We start from the raw sequence: 23,088 nt of genomic DNA on the forward strand, positions 1-23,088 counted from the left end.
AAAACCTGCTGCATATTACAGATGGTACTCAATCTCCAAGTAATTACCCCTAATAAGTCTTCTCGCTCTACAGGCAGCAAGAATTAATGGAGAATATTTTTTTGAGATTTATGAACGATTAATTGTGTATTTTAGGGGGGTGGTGGAGGTATTCAAGATTTGCCGGGATTGCCGGCAAAACCTGCTGCATATTACAGATGGTACTCAATCTCCAAGTAATTACCCCTAATAAGTCTTCTCGCTCTACAGGCAGCAAGAATTAATGGAGAATATTTTTTTGAGATTTATGAACGATTAATTGTGTATTTTAGGGGGGTGGTGGAGGTATTCAAGATTTGCCGGGATTGCCGGCAGGGGTGAAGTTCGATCCGACGGACCAGGAGCTGCTTGAGCATTTGGAAGGGAAGTCGAGGCCGGAGTTGCAGAAGCACCACCATTTAATAGATGAGTTCATTCCCACCATTGAAGGCGAGAATGGGATTTGCTACACCCATCCTGAGAAGCTTCCTGGTAAATTAATAATGAAATGAAACTAATTCACTCCCACTTTCGTATTAATTATCGAATATTAATTGAGTGTTAGATTTTAATTTTGAATGTTAAGTGTTTTCGTGTCGAAGTTTTAGATAATTACTAATTAGATTTATTCGTCTGCAAAACATTGGAGACGCGGAGAGGAGATTACGCACGTTCTTAGCCTAAACTAATTCTTGATACGGTGGTGGAGCACCATTTCAAGATGTCGATAATATTTAAAAACTTTATCTATCCTCGGGGATTAGAGGCTCACGTAAGGAAGAATATTAAGAAGTATGTTTGTTCGATATACAATATTTTAATTAATCTGCACAGTAACAACTAACAATTTTTAGCTAAATTGATTCTTAACGAAGAGATGCACGACTTAAGTAATGGCTTAAATGCTTCAGATAATTGTGCTTGTAAGTCCAATATTATTATATGGGTTTTTCTAACAGCATTCATTAGGGGAAGAAAGATATATATAGAGGGGAGAGGTAAAGATAGTGCCAAACAAAGGCTCATTTGCTATTCTTTTCTCTTTATCTCTCTTATCTTCTAACGAGTATCCATATTAGGTTCAGATGTCGTTCGGATATGATATATAATCATGTCTATATCCGCTTTCTAAAAATATATATGAATATAGATATTTTTCGGTAAGAAAAAATCATAACCATATCCACACTAACATATATGGTTCAGTATATTAGAGAAGCGGATACAAATATGGTCACAACAATACAAATCGACTATTTGGGAAACGTATATAAGTAGGGTAGGAATTGAATATGAGGAAAAAAATATCATGTTTAATTGGATAGTAAAAAGTTATCAGTAGAAAAAAAAAAGTTTCACATACTAACCTAACCAAGCCTTAGAAAACCAAAATTGCATACATTTAATTACAAAAAAAAGTAGAAGACAAGAACTGAAATGCAAAGTACTATGAATTTTTCTTCTAGACTTCACATTTTATAATATCCATTAAAAAGAACAAATCAAATTATAGTTTAACATAATTTGATATAAATAAGCCTAAAATATACAATTTGATTACCTCAATAAAAGTACAATTCAATAAACTAAAAACATATGATAACATCTAGGGGTGCACAAAAATAGCTGTATCCGAGAAAATAATTGTATATGTATTTGTTATGATATAAATATGGTTGCTAAAATCTATAACCATTAGATATGGTAATGTAGTGAAATATATGGATTCATATCCGAATATTCAATGGTCATACTATTGCAACAGTTTTAATCGTTTAGATGAATAGATTTGAGGTTATTTTTTTATGTTCAAGAGATCTAAGTTTAGCTTTTCAGGTACAACTAACATATAAATGAACTCTATGGTAACATATGAACAATGTTTTTCTAATATTATTTAGTTTTCTCACATACGTTTTTTATTTGCATGTATATCCGCGTATATATCCGTATGTATATCTGTATATGTAACCAATTTTAGCAGATATGGATACAAAGTTTTCTTATTGAGGTATATTTGTATCCTTATATGTATCCCTGATTGGTAGGCAGATATGGGTATGGTAAGTATCATATTCGAGCCATTTTCCGACTGTACGCACCCCTAACGAGATTCCAAAGCGCATCAATTGTTATTGAGATAAAATTTAGTAATATCCATATCAGTATGCATATCCGTATGCATATCCGTATCCAATTCCATATCCTAATCTATATCCGAGTATATATCCGAATTCATATACCCAAACTGTATCTGAAATTTGGACCAATATCTGTATCCAAAATCATATCTGACTGAAATTCGAAACCATATCTGAAGTCGTACCCGTATCCGACCGATTTCAATTTTTAGCTATCATATCCACATCCATTTGAGATACATTTGCGGAACAGATTTGGACATATCTGGACCGCGCGTTTTGCATCCTAGTCCATAGGCATCCTTTAGGAAAATTGTAATTATTAAATGTTGGCTATAGCTTGTGCAGATTAGAGTCTTATTACCTACTGAAGTGCTACTCAACTAGTGGGTTTGTCATGAGTAATATTAGTTAAAAACAACTGTCTCTTTTTCTCTTTTTGGGTCTCCAAGTGTTAGAACTCACATTTTGACATATCCAAATTTCAAACCTAAATATATTAATCAAGAAGCTAAGATATATCATATACTCAAAAAGGTGGTATCATTGAACATATACAATTTGTAATGTGAAGTTCCATGCATGTTTTCAAATGATCAAATCATCAACAATGTTAGCATAGGGTTATAAGAAAAAAGAGAAAGAGAATAATTAAGCTCCACAAAATAATGCGCAATAAAAAAAATAAACAGTAATACATGAAAGGATAAATAATATTAAAAGAAAGATATGCATGAACAATGTTTAAAACAGCTATTATTTAATTTTAATTTAAAACTACTAATTAACCACTGTATGCTTTTTTCCAGCCAATAATAAGAAGTTCAATTAGGACATCCTAAATGATCTATTTCAGAAAGAAGCCAAATGACATTATACCTTAGAACCTATTATTTAACTCTTACATTGGTGTTCGGAAAAAAAAAGGGGTAACTCTTGCAAATTGCTAGCGAAGATCATCATTCATAAGTTCACTTAGAACATTGATGTGGCAACTACCGTGTCAAACTTTTGAACTAAATGGAACTTTGATTCTGAAATGATGATTATTGCTGCTACTGTCGTTGTTGCTCTTCTTAGGCTAGACTTCGTATAGAATGTTGGTAAATAAATGATCTTAGGACATCTGCAATGCATACAAAAAAGAAGAAGAAGAATATTTACCTCTTAAATATAAATATATCCGTCTTTCTTTGATAATTTATTTTGTTTTTCGATGCATAGGTATATATATTAGGAATATTGAGGTAATTATTGACAAGCACGCATTATATAATGAATCAGAACCACTGAAAATTTTCTTGAGAGTAAATAGTAGCGCGTAAAATGAATGCGCAGATTCCAATTCGAGTACTTTCTTTTTATTCGGCAATAAAATGAGCAAGCTGAAGTTACGCCAGACTTCATTAGCTGCAAGTAGAGTATCTTTAAAAAAAACAAAGATTTTATGGGTGGTGAACAGTACGTACCAAACATATAAAAATTATTTGAGACATTTCTTATTGGATTTGTGAGGATTATTTACAGTGTATTAATTTCTTGTACGTATAGGAGTCTAGCTTCTTATCTCCCTTGTTGTACATACATCCCGTGGTCCTTTGACACTCATGGTGGGAATACTATGGGCTTATGTTTATGTTTAACCATCAACGGGAGTTTTAAAACTAACAAAACACAATCAGTTCTAATTGTTAAGAGTATAAAATTATAACCGTCGATCTTTACTATATTTTTAAAATTTTGATGCAATAGCAGGGACTTTTAAGAATATGATCAAATAGATAAGGGATGATAACTGATAAGTGGCTGCACAATTATAGAACAGTTTGTAAAACATAGGAAGATATTGAGCATTTACATGCAATTAATGAATTCATCAAAATAACAGTTGCAACTCTAGAAATCATGTACTTACATAGAATCATTACATTAATTGTAACTTAGTTATGTATGAAAATAGATTTTTATCTATTTCTCTATTGTAACTTATGTGGGAAAATAGATTTTTATCTACTTCTCTCAACAACCTTTCAGTCTACAATCTCAAAATTCCAAAACAAATCGCGACCATTTTCTCATACAATCAGTTTGTAGCACAAAAGCCTATCAACAATAAGATATGACATCCTTTATACTCAATTTCTCTCTTCCAACTCTCAGGTGTTAGCCGTGACGGCCTCATCCGCCACTTCTTCCACCGTCCTTCAAAAGCCTACACCACGGGAACACGAAAACGCCGAAAAGTGCACACCGACATCCACGGAGGCGAGACTCGCTGGCACAAAACAGGCAAAACAAGGCCAGTTCTCTCTAACGGCAAAACAAAAGGATACAAGAAAATACTAGTTCTGTACACAAACTACGGCAAGCAAAAAAAGCCAGAGAAGACAAACTGGGTCATGCATCAGTACCATTTAGGCTCCGATGAAGAGGAGAAGGATGGCGAGCTTGTTGTGTCGAAGGTTTTCTATCAGACTCAGCCGAGGCAATGTGGGTCTGGATCGAAGGAAATCAATCAGGTTAAGTCTAAAGGAGTGACTGGAGATGACAATGGTAATGTTAATGTTGTTGATTATTATGGGAGTTCTGCTGGTTTGATGAGTTACGGTCAAGGAGTGCCTAGTTTCAGTGTGCATGCTGGTGGGTCTTCTAATTTTCTTCAATGAGTATACGCAAGTGACTGAAGTATTAATATTACTGCTAGTAGGAGTGAATAATGTGGAAGGGGGCTGTGAAAAGAGGAGGCATGGATGTTTACTGTGGTAGTAATTAATTGACTGAAGACTTACAGAGGAATGGATTTTTTTAGATGTGAGATATAAATGCATGCATTTTTACCCTTTTTTCTACAGATAATAATACTTCGTTCGGGGCTTTTGCCTGATTAATAGTTGTAAATTAGGATGGAGTTATTTTCTAGCATGATTCGTTTTATATATGTGGAATATCGTTTTGAACTGTAACGACTGTGACTTTTACAAAGTGACTCAAAAGTAATATGTGAATTTATAACTAACGTTCTCTGTATTGATCAGCTACTTAGCAGCAGTACAGGATAAAGTAGAGCTCATCTCTTTGACTGGGGTATGTACAGTGTACACAAATACAATAAGCAAATTAAACAGACAAGTTAGCACAATGAAATTCATTAGACATATTTAAACAAAAAAACGAAATTCCTCATCAGAAACCCTGTACTAGATATATGAAATAACTCAAATCAAACGTAACCCGAGTTCAAACAATGGTCAGACGATCAAATCGAAGTAAAATCTAGTTGCATACTATGATCAGATGAAGCAAACAAACGAAAGTCGTCGAACCTGCTTACAAACCAAGATCACAAACAATCCTGCACATATTTGAATGGACAAGAAGCAATCATTTTCAGCCAATTACGTATAAATTTAACAAGAAGTAAGAAAACCATAGCCCACAGCAAACACCGAATTGGCTGTACACCCCCAAAACCTCAAAGCAAAGATGCTAGTATCCTAACAATACATTCACAAAGCTCTGATACTACTAACCGCAACTATGCTGTATGTTCAGTGGTATTAGTTTCTCTAAACTCATTTCTTGAGTACGTGCTTTTCATACAAAGCAAAAATTTCTTTCTTAAGAGGGTTCTTCAGCTGCAGCAGATGCCCACCAAACCCGTGCTTCGTAAGCTCCTGTTTCAGTTGAATCACAGTCAACTTTTTATAGTCTTCAGACTCATTTTCAGTATTATCCTGACTCGGGTTTATATTATCATCCCCTCTGTAGACAGAACCACCATCTTCAGTCTGATTGTACTTTAATGGACTAGTAGTACTCTTTGACCTCTTTTTACCCCTTCCCTCGTCTTCATGATCCAAATTATGCACAGACTCTGCGCCTAAATGATCATCCGTTCTAAATCTCTTTCCTCGAGCAGTCTTCAGCTTACTATCAAGTGCAGTCTCATTGAGTCTCACTGATGTCAGCTCTTGCTGAAGAGCATCAAGTTTTCCTTGAGTAGCTTGGAGTTGTAACGAAAGGGCCTCTGCTCTACTGTTAGCCTCTGTGAGAGCTGCTCTTTCTGTGGCCAAAAGACTCTCAAGGACTTGAACTGTGCTGGATCTTTGCTCATTGTTCTGATTCAACATTTCCTCAATTTCTCGCTCCCTTTCATCGACCCGTGACTCAAGTTGTGAAACTTTTGATACAGCTTCTAGTTCAGAGAGACGCAACCTCTCTGCTTCCTGCATCAGTTTGGCCTTTTCTCGCTCCAAGCTCTCGACTTGCCTTTTAGCTCTCTCGATTTGTGCCAATCTTTCCATTGCCAACCGCTGAGCTTCGCTCTTCTCCTTTTGAGCAGCAGCTGCTTCAGCACGAGCTGTATCGGCGAGCTCAACTGCTCTCTTTGCTTCCCTTTCAGCATCCTTGCACCTTTTATCTGCTTCATCGAATTTCTTGCACTCAGAAAGGTATTTTTCCTGGAGATGCCTCTTTTCCTGCTCTAAAATTCTGACTTCTTTCTCCTGTGAGTGGGCTTTACTGTTGACAAACTCTAGCTTTTCATTTACAATCTTGATTTTTTCTTTTAAGGCTAGAGTTTCCACCTCATGGCTCCTCAGTTTGGATTCAGCAGTCTGTACGCACATTACGGTAGCATTATGCAAGAATAACAGCATTGTAATGATTCCTCAAAGAACAATTATATTGTAATATCAGTGGATAACATAGGAAAAATATCTCAAGTGAGAGGACATACCGCCAACTTTGAAATCAAACTACTCGCATGGTTCTCAATCTGGTCAACCTTTGAAGTCAAATGCTTGACCTCATCCTCCTAATTGTTTTACAAACAAAGATTAGCATTAAGCAAATATTGCACAAATAAACTTATATACATAAAAAGAAGATTGAAAAAAATCACCTTTTCTGCCAACTTTAGAGATAATTCAGCTCGTAGAATATCCTCACGTTCTTGAGCCTTCCTATTAGCTTGCTCAAGTGCCATTGCTGCTCTCTCACGGCCCGTTTTAGCTTCATCAACAGCACGGTCATATTTTCTTTTCCACTCTAATGCCTCTTCTTGAGCAGACTTTGCCTGTTCTTTAGCAGCTGCTAGCCTCCCTTCAGCAACACTTATCCTCGACTCTAGAGCCACAACTTGAGCATGAAACTTTTCTTCTTCTGCCTTTACCTCTGAAGATACATTATCATACTTGTTTTTCCACTCAAAAGATTCATGTTTGGCAAGATCAAGTGCTTTTGATAAACTCAAACAGCGCTCTTCCAATGTGCTGCATTTTCCCTGCAAGTTGGAGATACGAGCAGAGTAGTCCTCAGAAATTTTCTGCTTATCGCTAACAGCTTCCTCATAACGTTTCAAATAGTCAGCTCTGTGCTTCTCATTTGCCTCTAGTTGCCTCTTAAGCAATGCCAACTTGTCTTCACTTGAGGTGAACTTCAATCTAAGAGCACTTCTTTCAGATTCTAATTTGTCCAACTGCTTCTTGAAAAGGTCAAATATAGGTCCCTCCAAACTGCATAAGTAAAAAAAGTTCAGTATAAAAGAATGGAACACTTTCCTTCGGTTGGATCACTTAGCAGCTAGCAAGCAGTATCAGGTAGTGAGGACAGAAAATCTGAATAGATCAAGTCTTATGTAAGATACAAACAAAGGTGGAAGCACACCAACTTGATTCACCCTGATGTATCAGTATCAAAGTCGTGTATGTCTAAAAGATACATTGACTGGGAAGCTAAGTCATGGATAATTAATGATTACCTACATGCTATCAAATTTTTGTATGAGCTAAATTTGATGCAAATCAGACAAGTGAAGGACAAACCACTTCTGCAAAAAATCAGCCAATTTCTTCGACTTTCCAGGACCATAAGATGACGATTCATAATCAGAGACCACATCATCCAAGACCTGTAATGGAGAATGCACCAGCATAATCACATATACTCATTCCAAATAATAATAATAATAATAAAATAAAAACTAAAACATGCAAATCAGAAACTGTATATGTAACATGGCCTTTCCAGTGTGATGTAAAGATATATAACAATCTTCCTTTATGAACAGAATAAACCAACCCCTCTTCAATCCTCCAAGAAAATGGAGAATGTGGTGGGGAAGGTTGATTGATTTATTAACCAAGGGGTAATAAACCACCTCAAACCCAACTAACTGTAATCAAGGTTTGCACTTTGCATATCCAGCAAACTCAAATTATCCTCTCCAGCCTCTAAATAAAACTATCAAATTTGAATCAATTAAAATTTGGATCAAACATTGATGTATGTCAAATTTAGTAGGAGCCTACCCCAGGTTACAACCAATCTGATAATAAGCCTAGACTAAAGCAGCATGCCTGATCTTTCTACAATCACCAAAATAATGTGGAGACTAAAATGAAAAAAGCTTTCTAGATTTTTCATATTATATAATCATCATGAATATGAACGAGTTATTGTTCGAGATGAAACCTGCAAAAGAACCCCCAACTGGTCATACGCCAGAACCTTTCCTAAAATAATAATGAATCTCTTAAAATGCTGTCATGTACATCACTACAATCTTCGCCACGCCACTGCTTGAACAAGATTACTAAGTTTTCCCCCACAAGAATCGATATGGAAAGGTATTTGTACATTAGACTTGCAATTCAAGCAGCTACTTTGACCTTATCCACAGCTTAAGTTAGAGATATCTGCTCCAAATACTTTAATTTTATCTGCACCTAAAGTTAGAGATATATGTTCCAAACTTCCTTAACTATCACCTTAAAGGAACAAAGCATCTGATATCTCAAATTAGAATTATCTCATTTACATTATATATTACCATACCATGTGCACTATAGCACCTAAAAAGTAATGATCAAATAATAAGTAAATAATCGTCTTATGAGCAGGGTAAAATGCTAAAATACTATTATTCCCTGACATTACATAAGATAAAGTTCATTCTGCTTTTGACTACAATTAAGAAGCATGTTAGGAAAATTGTTCTCAATTGAATCTAGACCAAAATGCTAAAATACTATTCTTCCCGACATTATAAAAGATAAAATTCATTCCGCTTTTGACCACAATTAAAAAGCATGTTATTTTTAGGAAAATTGTTCTCAATTGAACCTAGAACAAAAAAAAAAGTTCAGCAATCCTGTTTTATACCCTTAGTGTCCGACTGGGTAGTACAAAACACAATCTGAATGGCCAATCCGCACCACGATTGGCTGATTTTTCAGACCTTGGGTACAACATTAAAGACCTTTATATTATACAACCTAGCGTTACATCTTGCACGCAGAAGCTCCAAGATTGCAATGTAATTGTAATATTGACATAGCTTTATTACGTAAAGCATTACGGATATCTGATAAGTGCTTTCAAGTGTCCAAGTGAGTGGCACGCATAAAAACCTAAATCTAACATATCCAGTTAGGATTGTTGAGAACTTGTTTATGAAAAGAGATGAGATAGCATGCATGTGAAGCACACAAATCAAATTAGCAACTGTGAGAATCATGTGAAGCATACAGCAATGGAGGAATGATATTTGCAAAACTAAAGTTAACTGAACATTTTATGTGTGTAACATTGTATTGGAATAAAGTAAGTGCCTTACCCGCAACACATTATCAAGTTTTGCATCAGGAATATGACATGCAGCTCTCAACTTTGTTTCCATGCTCTGTATGGTGGTAGAGCAACGGAAATCTGCCTCCAGGAAAGCATTCCTTCTGTGCTCCTATGGAAATATAGAGCAAACAAAGAAAAGCTGATCCCTCAATTACATAAACTATTCCAGAAGAAAACACCAAATGAACTACATGATCATAATTGGAAATTAATAGGTCAGCAAGAAACAAGAACAAAATAAATCCATAATAACATAATTAGTGAAAGCTGGAGAAATAGTTATAGCCTGCGAAAATATGCTACATCAGCGAAACTTAGCTCAAGAAAATTTCAAAAGAAGTTCAACAGAAGATTAAGAACATAATTTCAACACAAAAAAACTGTAGGGCCCTCGATAAGCAGTTACTCAACCTCACTATGACACTATGAAGATGCAAGAGTAGTGAACTATCAACACGACTACTATCATATGCAAAAGGTCATTCAGTACTTCTAAATGATGTAAGCTTGCAAACCTCAAAAAAACTGATCAATGAGAAGGAAAAGAAAAGAAACAAGAAAGAATGAGAAAGAAGTGGCAAAATACAGAAATGGGTGCAACAAATTTGGGAAATCTTAGGAACAAGCTCTTAGAAGCTTCATGAATTCATCAATAAAAACATGGATGAACAAACTAGAGAGTTCTTTTGACCGCTACAACAACAATAACCAAGCCTTTTATACCATGTGTTTTGGGCTCAGCTACAAAATCTTATCCTATCATTCAATTCTGTTGAGGATCAGCTCCTTCACTAAGTTAATCATTATCCTTCTTGATTGTCTGGTACCAGGTTTTGTTGGGCCTACCTTAATTCCTCCTTTCACCACTAATTATACTCTTATGACTCTTATCACTTCTCTTAATTGGTGCATCTAGTAATATCCATTGCACATAACCAAACCATCTCAATCAGTTCTTTCATTTCATCCCCAATAGGACCAGCTGCTTACTTTCTATGAATTTGCTCATTACTTGTCCTATCTTAAAACAAAAAAGGTCCAAAAATGTCTCCGTAGCCACAGTTCAAACCTGCAGACCATAGAAATTGGAATCCAGAAACATTTCATGGCAGACTTTATCAGAACTATCAGAAATTTCAAAAGAAACTGCTTAAAAAAATCCAAACAGATGTCTCCAGCTCCACACTTCAAACATGCAGTCAGTACACAGACTAAATGCAGAAAAGCATTTCGTTGACAGATTTTATCAGGGCTACCAGAAAATCTTCAGGATAAAAATACAACCTAATGACTCAACAATATGAAGGTACATGAGAATAAACGTTGATCCCTACCTCAAATGTCTTTTTAAAGAAGTTGTGAAGAAGTTTTTCATAATTTAGACGTGCTGAGCCCGTTCCAACAGCACTGGAATTAAAAACACCAAGTGCCTTTTGAACCGCAACTTCGTGTGCTTCTCTAAGAACAGCCTGCGTATAAGTTGTTAGTGCTGGAGTTGATTCAAAAATTGATTAACACACAAGTACTGTATATAAGGATATATGTATATATAACAGTCTGTACCTCCTCTGCTGGCTTCGTGCGGTCAAAAGATGAAGTGTATGCCTCAGTAGCAGAATCATATGCCCTACGACATTCTGCCTCTTCAAGTAGTCGGTAAAGGCTAATCAAATCCGTTAAAGGCTTGGGGTTAGCCAAAAATCCTAAAGTCAACGCCTAACACGCGTCGCCGGGTAGTCTATTCCCGTGAGAAAGACGAAGTCTACGTATTCGAAGTCGTAGCATCAAGTCTAAGGGAGTTCATTCCTTTAGCACAACGTCACATGCGGAACGGACTTAAGACAATCCGCATGTAAGCCCGATTCAAACGGTAATCGGTAAAAGCATGACAAATCCGTTGAGGGCTGAGGATTTGCCAAAAATCCTAAGTCAACGTCTGATACACGTTGCTGTTTAGTCTTTTCACAGGAGAAAGACGAAGTCTACGTATTCAATATCGTAGCACTAAAAGAGTTAACTCTTTTAGCATAACGTCACATGCGGAACGGACTTAAACAATCCGCATGCTAGCCCGACTCAAACGGTAGTCGGTAAAGGCGCATCAAACCCGTTGATGGCTGGGGATTTGCCAAAAATCCTATAAATACGAGAGTCACTGACGCATCAGCTTCATTAGTTGGTCTCGTGACTTGAGCAACATACGACATTCAAAACCCTAAGGTCTACGCCAGACAACGCGTAACCTTAGATCAACGCCGATCAACGCGTTGCGATCAAAAGGTCAACGTATGATGGTCAAAACCCCAGGGTCAACGCCGGTCAATGCGTAACCCTAGGTCAACGCCAGTCAACGCGTTGCGAGCAAAAAGGTCAACGTACGACGGTCAAAACCCCCTCAGTAGCAGAATCATATGCCCTACGACATTCTGCCTCTTCAACACTCTGCACAAGTACACATATCAGTAGACATGACCCTGACATTTACATACTTCTAATTTACAATTCAATAGAAGTTAGTAGCAACAATTTTTATTGTCATTCCACCAAAAACATATCAGACGCAAAGTATAAACAGAGGATTACAATAGACGCACGACCATTTGCTGTCTACTATTCTTTCTCTAGAAATTTCTCCTTTTGATTATTTGCCAGTGCAATCTTTGTTTGGACACTTAAACAGAAATTCTAGAGGCACATAGGGGATCAGGAACCATGTGCCAGGAACACCTCGTGCTATCTTACATAACCACCAGGATACAGATAAACGGGCACTTCTGCTGCTCAGTAAAGCATGTGAAAGATAAGCCCGATGGCATGCTCTGGATAAACTCACATGCATTTATTACAAGTGTCCGGTAAATATTCTTCTTTTTATGTGTGTATTTATGGATCTCATACACAAATTTGAGGAAATCAAATGAAGAAATATGCTCCCATCTCACAGACTAACCCTTCTTGTTGATTTTCAAATAAGTATCCTTTTTAGCCAATTTGATCCTTTGTTCACATGCGTAGAATTCCCTCGGAGCATCTAAAAGGGATAAGAAACCATATTCCCGGAAATCTTGCATGTTTTAATCTGAATAAATTACAAGGAGGTACTCAACTGCAATGTCGGCTTACTATATAGGCATCACCAATGCAAGCTAGAAACCTTACCACCTGGTCAAAGACATGCATATATCTGAAATACTAAAACGGGAAAGCAATTTTTATTGTGTTAGGAATACATTTAGACTTGATATGTACAAGCATGTATAAATCGTTGTAACAGAACCCTCCAACTTTATCCAGGATTGAACCACCAGTGGAAGAATAGTAATAATCATGGCCTTAAAAATACATTAACAGCAAAGCTATAATTTGAAACCACCAACCTCTAAAATATAATATTCTTAGGTTTCCAAAGGTTCAAGCGTTATTCATACTAAACCATAATTTGCATGTCCAAGAACATACTCGTTATTCATTAAGAATTCTTTGCAAAACACATTTAGACAAGCATTGGATCATAAAACTGTAAACTAGAAATAAAATTATACCAACGAGATGTCCCAAAATAGAGCCTATTAACTTCCTATAGTCATAACTTATATGCCAAGAACATACCCATCATTCATTAAGATTCTCCACAAACACATTTCGACGAGAATCAGCTCATAAAACTGTAAACTGTGAATAAAATTATATCGACGAGATGTCCCACAATAGAACTTCTTAACTTTCTACAGCCTAAACCTATATATCCCAGCTTCTTACTACAAGCTGTGGGGATGCTATTGGGACCAATGTAAAAAAAAGACAAGAATGTTACACAAATCCACAGTAGAGATTGTGAAATAATTAAAGGAAAACGGCATAATCCTAGAAAATCTTCTAGGCAATAAAGCATAAGAATAATGAATCAACTAATAGTAACTAACTTATCTCAGTTTACAAGCATTCACAGTTTTCAAAAGTAACAGGAAACAGAGTGATTGTGCCCACTGGACAAATGTCTTCAACAAACAATATGACATGACCAAATCAAAATAAGTCAAAAGGCCAAAACACAACACATTGACTGAAACAAAAATAAACCAAATCATAAGCATTGCTACTACACTAACCTGCCAGGATGAAGATATAGTAGGCACAGCACCATTATTAATAGCATCCAAGAACGACTGTGTAATACCAGCTAGAATGGGACCTGTCATAACAGTAGCTCCTACTTGTTTAGGTTTGGTCCTCTCAAACACAAACTTAGTTAACGCATCAAGTCCTGATCTAAATTCCGGACGCAATCTGTCTAGCTGCATTACAGGAGAACTTCATATTAAGATGATCTGAATACCCAGCCAACAGAATGTGCAGACATAATATACGAAAATGAAATAAAGAATGAAACTGCCACTTACAGGGATTTGATCCAGACGTTGAAGTTCATTTTCCTTGTTCAAAGGCCGCACTAGGGTAAAACATTCTCTGTCAGGAAATAAAGCACGGATTGATTCGCGAATCTGTTATCAATAACTCAATATCAGCAGCTCCACATCAACAAATGTAACGGTCATAAAGACAGTGACAAAACATAAATCGGCATTTCTAAAACTATTTAGTGGATAATATATCTATAAAGCATCAAACTTAAAAAGTATGGCTCATATACTACCTCATTCTTTGCAGACATATCTCGTCCCACACCTTCCATCGGTCTCAATGCTAACTCAAGGTAATCACGTGGAGTAATTTTCCTATTGTCTTCAGCTAAATCCAAATAGAAATCCTGAATCACATGCTTGAGTTATTATTAACAACCAGACACAAAGAAAGCAAGAAGAGGGAGTGGAAGCAACCAAAAACAACAACCACAAAGAGCATGTGCTGTTACCCTCAAAAGCCAAACAAAAACAGGTGAAAATTGTGCAAGCTCTGACACTGTAGTCCTACCACCGGAGGCTCTAACACGAATATGTTTAGTCATTTCTGTGACTAGAGATAAACGATCAAGCGCAGCCTCATCTATGCCACCCATCTAAAGGAAATGAAAGGAATCCACTGAGAATAATCAACCAAAAAAAATTGCATCTTTAACATGAAGAACATCATATTGTGAAGGGGTTATATTTTACAGTTGAAAAAGAATATGCCTACACAGACTGTAGACCAATTCAATGTCGAGGATTAAGGAAAAGATATGGTTTAATAAAGTTAACACACCTGATTATAGATGAACATGCTTGATAGCAGGACAGCCAATGAGAAAATCTGTGTGCTGTATGTTCCCTGAAAAAAAAAAGAAATTAAGGAAAATAGAGAGCAAGTCAGACATTAAATTATGTGCATCAGCAGTCTCTAATAAAAAAGGTAACAGTAGGATAAGTTAAAATAAGTAGAAAAGGAAAATGCTAGAGGACAAGAAAAGAGCAAGCACCAATAGAATTACTGACTAGATTTTTGGAGATTAAATAGATCTTTCAGTAACATACACAGCACTACTGAAACATGTAACCATCAGCGAATATTACTCCTTCTATTCAAAGAGGTGTAAGTAACTGCACGAAAAACGGGGAAAAGCAACTTTATTTTGGTAGTTGCACATATGCATATATCCAACAGTCTCCACTGAAGTGCACAGTAATAAAAAGCGTTAACAGGTAATTATTAATAACATGGTAGGAGTGAGACCATAGACATGGCAACTTAACCCAGAGGGCAAGATGGTGTACAGAGCAGCATTGAACAATAAACAATTATTCAAGTAAAATGATAGACTTAGCTTTGATGCAGTTCATCAACTTATATGGTTAAAAGTGTATAAAATATCAGTATTTGAAGAAGCAAAAGAGGATAACGTCTAACCGTCTGATCATAGGCATCAATTCCCTCACTATCCAATAGAACAAGATTGTACTCAGTTCCATCAAGAGACGTTCTCTTAATTGGTGCGCTCCACATCCAAAGACCCTTGGTACATGGTCGATGTGTGGAAGCTACTTGAAATCCACTACTCCTTCCTAGAAGCTGCCAAAATCCACATATACTGTTATTATACAAAAAGGAATTTTGCAGCAGCAACAACAACAACAAAAACAAAAACTGATGATGAGTCCCTGCCTAAAAAACAGGGGGGGAAAGCTGTACAGGAGTAATCAATAATTACAGTGAGGCATAACTTAAAAGAAGTCACTATTAAGATATCTCACAGGAATGAAGACATTATAAAAAACTGAAATAATTTGGGATAAATTCTTAAGTTGTTAGTCAATCAGAATTGAGACAGAGAAAAATTCTAAGGTGTAAGTCCATAGGATCCATCAAAGCACATGAATCACCTTTGATACTTGTCCAATATGTGTGCCTAACATGTGTCTGTTAAGTGTCTGACAAGAAGGTCCGATGTTTGAAATAGATACATAAGAGCTTGTCTAGTTAATCCCCACTAATATCAAGCATCATAAATTATACAAATGTTTTCACTTGTCGTTCTCTTCTTTCCGCTTTAGCAAGCACATTATATAATCCATAAGACCTTTTAAGCATCCTCAAATTGCCTCCATTGTTGTATGCAAGCAAAATTGTTTTACCTGATCCAACAAATTCAATCTTTTTCAACAGGTTTTTCAAGGGAAAATGATAAAGTTGTAGCCTTGTAGATTTTGGGGTTGAAGTAGCAAAGCAAAAGCATTTAAGGCCTGTTTGGTTGCGTTTTTCTAAGGAAAATATTGGAAAGTTGTAAAGATGTGAGGTTCAAGCCCAACTTTCTTCACTTTCCTTCATTTGGTTGCAACTTTAAAAACAAGGAGAAGTATTGATGTGTGACTTATAATGAAATCCAACCAAAGTGGAATGATTTTAGTGGAAAGTGCAAAATGTTGGGTTAGCCTAGCTTTCTCCCCCAACACCCGCCCCCCCCCGCCACAAACCATTTTTTATGGAGGTAATCTTATCTAAAATGTTCCTTTGAAAGGGGTCCATATTATGGTTCATAACCACCACTTTTCAATAATTGCAAACCAAAAAAAGTATTATTATCACTTTAGGATTCTCAATAGATTCCAAACCGAACTAAGCAAAAAACTCAAGGGGAAACTGATGTCGTGAATGACCACTTTCCATGTTGTGTCATGAATCCTAAACTTTCACAAAGGCACCCAAACAGCTCTTAGCGTGCAAGCACAAGAATTGAACTCAACTACTTAAAAGTTAATATCTTCTTTTACCTTAAATCTAGCATGTTTTATAACACCCAATCCTTTAAAGAATCGTTAGCTTCTCTTTCCATGATTTTACGTTCAAGTGAGGCAAGGATTATAGGAGTTCTGCCACCTCAGTCAATCCGGATAGTGTAAACGATAACCATTGCAGCTTTTGGAAACCCAAGTACGAAATTGGTTTAATTCAGACAAAGATATGGTACCCTAACCCCCATGAATGCATCTTTTAAGAGTGAGAGAATAGCAGTTCCACCCAGTCGTGTTGCCTTGTATCATCTCTCTTTAGCTCTCTATCTCCTCTTTCCCGCATGCTTTTTGGGGATTCATACTGTCATAACAGTTGGTTGTCTTCATTCGCGCAGTCACACCGCCACACTCTCTCCCCTATCAGATACAAACCTTGCATCCGCCTGCCACCACAACTGTCACCATTGTGTTTTCCCATATGCACAACCAGCAAGTATAAGCTCAACAGTGTCCAACATAAAGCATGTTCCTACTCAGGGCAATCAAAGTTCAGAATATTACTGGTTCAAGCCTAAACCTAAACCTAAACCTAAACTTTAACATCGAAGTTGCATTCACTGCACGGTTGGTGAATGTGCAGGAATAACAGTGTGCAAGAATTAGAATTCACTCATGTTCGTGCAAGTACACTAGTTCCCACTTCATTTTTTCGCACCAATTTCATCACCAACATCATGTTTTGCCTTTCTACGCCATCCACTAGAGTTTTCCCTCACTAATTTAATCTGCCACACAAAAACACTAACCTTACTAGAAACTAAAATATAAATTTACCGCATTTTTTCTTTTAAAAAGTACCTGGTTGAGGATATAACTCTTCCCCTGTCGAGCGCGGCCGCAGACCGAGACGACTCCGATGGGGCCTTTGACCAGCTGAAGGGTCGCCACCGCCTCCGGAATCACCTATAAACTTCCCCTTCTCGTCGCAGTACACTAGCCGCATGGCCTCGCGGGCCCCACCGACGAGGTCGACGAGAAACTAGGGTTAGGGCTTGGAGCGGCGCTAGGGTTTCGGGAGTTGATGGATCTTGAAGAAGAAGATTCGGGCTCCTTGGACTGAGGCGGCGTCGAGCCCCCACGGAATCCAAACATCGACCTCATACTTCGAAACTTGGCCCCCTTCGAATTTGGAGTTCGCTGAGGATTTAGGTTTTGCTTTTTTATTTCAGAGTTTGGGTAACAACAGGAGGGAAAATGTCGGGAGGCAGAGAGAGGAGAGAGAGAAAAGGGGGGCGGAGACTAGCGAGCATCCAAGAACTTGGAACATGCGCTGCTTTTGTCTCTTTTTTGAAGTGAGAGCGGATTGAAGCATTCATGGGTCGGTGAAAAAATTGAAAGGAAACAGAAGGGAATCGCGATAGAAGTCGGTGTTCTGGATCGAGGCCAAATTTTTAACTTAGATCTTGGGCCTTTTATTTGGGCCCTTGATATTGGCTAAAGCTTTATTGGAAACAAATATGATCTAGGGCCAAGACTATTTCAAGATGAATTTGGATCCAGCGACATATGAGGATGGGCCATTGCTGGGCTGGGGACGCAGAGAACTGGACGAATAAAACCCTAATTCTAACGTCGCCCTTGGAAATCGAAAAAAGAAATAATCGTGATTCGTGATGCTCGGTGTAGCCAGAAACGTAAATGGGTAGAAGCTCTCGTCCGTTAACTTTTTCGTTTTTAAGTTTCACGCTGCACGTCAAAACTATTTTTGAAATAAAGAGCTCCTATCATCTTAAGTTCACAATATGGGACATCTCCTTCTTTTCTTTACTTTTCTTTTATATATCTATTTGTTTATATATTGGGCTTAGAGAAATTTAGGTATGAAACTACGCATAACGGGAAAGTGGGCTTAGAGAAAATTAGGTATGAGGCTACACGTAACTGGGAAGTCGCAAGGTAGCAAGTCAAATACGCAAGGCATTATCGAACCCTTAATTAACTCCTCTCATTATTTAAATGCAACTCCATTTAATTAATCGAGATAAGCTTCGATTGCCATAACCTATTCACAACTCATCTTAAATCGGAATACAACGTCAAGCAGCCTCATTACTTACTTTGTCAAAACTCCACTTAAAGAAGTCTTTATCTTCAAACTAAAATCACCAATTATATATTGAGCACCTATAGATTTTTTTTTCTAACACAACAAATCCCACTGCTCTCATTTGCATCGAGAACAAGAAATTGATCAAAAACGGATATCAATCCGTAACTTCGGTCTCCGCGGGCTTCTCTTAACAGCAAACTAGAGTGAAAGCAAATACTTCACATTGCAAGCACGCAAACTGCAATTTGCTTGTAAGCCCAAGCCAAATAACAACTTGGGTTTGTACAAACACACAAGCAAGGAGAATCAAAAGCCGTCACCTTCTCCCTCAACAACATAAAATGATGCACTTCAAACGAAACCTGAGCTCCTTCATACCTCTGGCTTTCGCCATTGCTAAATTATTATGCGGAGAGAGGAAAACTAAGGACAGCACGATGTCGATGTTGCTAGATAGGGAATCGATAGATTTGATTCTAGTCCCTTTGGGGCTCGCTATAATGTTCAGTTACCATCTTTTTCTCCTGTATCGCATCCTTCGATTTCCTCACACAACCGTGGTTGGTTATGAGAGCCATAACCTAAGAGCGTGGGTCGAGCGAATGCTTAAGGTTAGAATGACACCCAATCTATACTTCTAGTCCCTTCTATATTTCTTTCGATCGTTTTTATCCTAAGCTTTCACTTGTTTCCGAGTTTTATTAGTACTATCCCGATATTTGAATCTCTCAACATGATACCCTAAAGTTTTGTCTAATTTACAAATTGTTATTTTACGACATCTTTGATCGTGAACACGTTTTGGGCAAAATTTGTGTTTGGTAAAACTGGATCAGTGTTGGTTAAGTTTTTTTAAAGCCAAAATTGGCCCTTAAACTATTTTGAGGGTGGCTATACGCCTATCCAAATTAAGTTCATTCCTAGCTTGAATAGGATAAAATTGGACCCGGATCAATCCGGTTTCAGTTTTTGAGTGGTTGTCAAACGTGGTCTTAGAATCATATCACCTGCCTACAAAGTGATTACATCTTAAATTTTATCCTTTTTTTTCAGACAGAAAACGTACGTCCAGTGAATCCTCTTCTTATTCTCTTCATTTGGATGGTTATTAAGAGGGTATAAATGACATTTAATTTTATGTTCGCAAAGCAGGTTTAATTTTCTCTTAATATCCGTTGAATAGTCACGCACTGTTTCACAGATTTAGTGTTTATGATTCTGAAGTAGAAATCGGACCAAAAGTTTCGGTAAACAATTTTTTTATTTCCTTATTGTTTTTTCACGAAATCCAAATATGAACACAGGGAAGCCCGAACGATATATCGATTGCATTACAAGTAATATCGAGCAACATGTCAGAATCGAGCAACCTCGCCTCAGTCTCCATCGCCCTGAGCTCCCTAATCGGTACATGGATCGGTAGCACGTCCAAAGTCTTCATGACTCAGGTAATCTACGGCGACACAAGCCAATCCACTGCCTCCGTCAAATACATCTCTCTTCTGGTCTGCTTTTTAGTCGCTTTCACTTGTTTCATCCACTCTGCTAAGTACTTCGTGCAAGCTGCGTATTTAATGAGTACCTTGGACTCAGATGTGCCGGTTAGTTACGTGCAAACTGCGGTATTGAGAGGGAGCAATTTCTGGGCCTCCGGCCTTAGAGCGCTGTATTTCGCGACTACACTGCTTATGTGGATATTTGGGCCCATACCGATGTTTGTTTGCTCGGTTTTTATGGTCCTAGTGCTGCGTTTTCTTGATACAAATTCGACTCCTTTGCACCGATTTCAGTTTTATACGGCGAATAAAGAGGGAGAGGGGAGAGCATCAAATGGTAAAGCGTATAGTAATCACGTCCGTGTTCAGCCTCCTGCTACTGTCAGTTAAATGATTTTCTGCTCGGTTCAATTCGTGATAATAAAAAAATCCTGATTATTTTTATAAAAACGGATGGGGGGTGAAACTATGCAATTGTATCGATGAGCAAAGACGAATAAAGCAATACTTCGCTTCGTAAGCAAATGAATGGCAAGTAATTTGGATTAACTGGGATTAAGACTTCGAGCACGTCCCCCCGAAAAAAATTAACCAAGGGCATTTTAGCCATTGAGGGATCAAATTGTGTAAGGCCCGTGGGATTTGCGCGCGGGACGTATGAAATTTTTCAAACATTTGAGAAACTAATATGGAATTATTGGAGATATAATGGACTAATATCAAATAAACCTTACAAAGTCAGAGAAATAGTCAGTGCACGTTAGAATTAATATAAAACTATAATTTTCGATCCTCACCATAACTTCGGAGTTTTGGTGTAATTGTTAGAGGAACTAAATTTAAGATGATATCAGAGCAACTCAGGTTCAAATCTTACTGGCCAGGAAATAAAAATGGATTTTTTAAAAAATTGACACTGTTACGTGAGTCCAAGTTTTAGCCCATAAAAAACGACGTTCAACCTGCAGATGCATGTTGGAATTAATATAAAACTATAATCCTAGACTCTCACCATAACTTCGGAGTTTTAATGTAATGGTTAGAGCAGTTAAATTTAAGAGTGATAAAATTTGACAAGTTGCTCACTCGTAAAGAAAGGACTTAAACTGCTGATTGAAGGGTTACCTCATACCTGTCAGTTCTCTACCCCTGTAAAAATAAATACCTGTCAGATTTTGACTACTTATGTTATTTCAAGCTGATGACTTTAATCTGAGTCAGCTATTTGATGTCTTCTACATGTGAAAGCCAGAAGAGAGTTGGGCTCTGAAATTATCAGTAGCTCACTCATTCAGCGTCCTGCTGGAACACTGTTGCAGCCTGAATCGTTGACTACAGACTGAAGTGGCCTCGCTCCTCAGGTCCATTCATGATCAGTAAGGACGTTACATTTGTACAAATCCAAAGAAAATTAAATGAATAAAAGAACAGATATGACCATATTTTTCTGGGGTGTATATGGCCGGCCTCGATCTTGAAGGCTATTTATTGTTTTTTTTTTTTTTTTTTACTTAGAAAAGTAATTATATGGGCATTTTGATGCGTCATGAATCCTTGGCTTTTGCTATAATCTTCGTTTTCTTATTTCTTTTCCTTCCTCTTTGAAAATGCTGTTTTTATTAGCAAGTACCTAACTTTGTCTTGATGCTGAAATCCAATTAGAATGTGCTATTTAACAAACACCTGCTGATTTGACATGATTAAGCACCTCAAATTGCTAATTATGTGACATTTAAGCTTTTATTTTGGATCACACCATTGAAAATTTGAAATCCATAAGACTAATCTTAAGGAAATGGACGGTTTATGACAACAAAATATAGGATAAGCAATGCAATATCATTTTATTCCACTTGCAACCATTTTGTTTGCAAGGGTAATTAGTAGTTAAAAGATGTGCATGTTGTAGAAGTCAATATCCGAAAGAGATACACGGAATCATTCTAATGAAAGAATTAGACAGGGTAACAAATTTAAATAGAATCTTATGATCACGCCTAGGTTTTAGAAATTTCCAGCTAATTTAGTTCTCACCACCTACTAAAAATCCACTGGAATAAACACAAAAGGCAACTCCCTATGCTACTGTTACACACAAGACATCTCTATCGATGACATCATACGTGTTACCTTAAGTAGATACATTAACCCTTTATTTGAGAGTAAATCCCCTTTCATTGTCCACCCTCAAAATACCACCAAGCCGAGGAGGAGGAGGAGTCCATAAAAGGAGCAATAAAGCAAAGTCACTCTCAAAAATAATGAATGATCTACAGGGTCTGTATATAGAAAGCTGAAATCTTGTGACTTGGGAGTGGTAAGTGGTAACTCCTCTTAATGCTATCCCTTTTTCTTTATTAGCGAACCTAACCTACTAACAACCTTGAAGTTTAACCTCAACAAACTCCCGGAAAACCGGAAGAATTCAGACGCACCTCTCTGTATTTTTTCGTCATTTTCTATATAGTTTGATGTATGGGGAACTGTGTGGCGATAACTCCATTTTTCTTTTGTTTTCAATGAAA

General features: G+C 37.1%; 3 protein-coding genes across 6 annotated transcripts in view; 2 read left to right on the top strand and 1 right to left on the bottom strand.

Moving 5' to 3' along the window:
• The window catches only part of LOC109840772 (NAC domain-containing protein 73-like), an 11,071-nt gene extending 5,954 nt beyond the window's left edge, over positions 1–5,117 (top strand). The window contains exons 2-3 of the mRNA XM_020409528.1: positions 312–510; positions 4,320–5,117. Coding sequence (XP_020265117.1) covers positions 312–510; positions 4,320–4,825 — 705 coding nt within the window. The 3' untranslated portion in view covers positions 4,826–5,117. The remainder of the gene's footprint in view (positions 1–311; positions 511–4,319) is intronic.
• Positions 5,418–18,351, bottom strand: LOC109840773 (guanylate-binding protein 3). Its single transcript, XM_020409529.1, is given in 17 exon segments — positions 5,418–6,775; positions 6,898–6,975; positions 7,063–7,675; positions 7,985–8,070; positions 9,778–9,900; positions 11,126–11,260; positions 11,355–11,432; positions 12,222–12,233; positions 13,901–14,086; positions 14,192–14,293; positions 14,446–14,559; positions 14,665–14,808; positions 14,994–15,059; positions 15,636–15,797; positions 17,816–17,914; positions 17,916–17,959; positions 17,962–18,351. Coding segments are annotated over 17 exon segments (3,243 nt in total). The 5' UTR covers positions 18,119–18,351; the 3' UTR covers positions 5,418–5,731.
• On the top strand, positions 19,403–22,007 carry LOC109840774. 4 transcript variants are annotated; one of them, XM_020409532.1, is made up of 3 exons: positions 19,403–19,678; positions 20,372–20,515; positions 21,812–22,007. In XM_020409532.1, exons 1-3 carry the CDS (start codon positions 19,409–19,411, stop codon positions 21,893–21,895), a joined length of 498 nt encoding a protein of 165 aa, XP_020265121.1. In that variant the 5' UTR covers positions 19,403–19,408; the 3' UTR covers positions 21,896–22,007. The 4 variants fall into 4 exon arrangements, with proteins under 4 accessions (XP_020265121.1, XP_020265123.1, XP_020265122.1 ...); XM_020409534.1 differs by having other exon boundaries at positions 21,816–21,908; XM_020409533.1 differs by lacking the exon at positions 21,812–22,007 and adding an exon at positions 20,661–20,811.

The sequence above is a fragment of the Asparagus officinalis genome, chromosome 5 (genome assembly GCF_001876935.1).
Source record: "Asparagus officinalis chromosome 5, Aspof.V1, whole genome shotgun sequence".
Classification (NCBI taxonomy): domain Eukaryota; kingdom Viridiplantae; phylum Streptophyta; class Magnoliopsida; order Asparagales; family Asparagaceae; genus Asparagus; species Asparagus officinalis.

Coding starts and splice junctions, on each gene's coding strand:
- LOC109840774 (XM_020409531.1), top strand. CDS start 19,409: ATGATGCACTTCAAACGAAACCTGAGCTCCTTCATACCTCTGGCTTTC. Junction 19,679..20,371: donor GGGTCGAGCGAATGCTTAAG/GTTAGAATGACA, acceptor ATATGAACACAG/GGAAGCCCGAACGATATATC.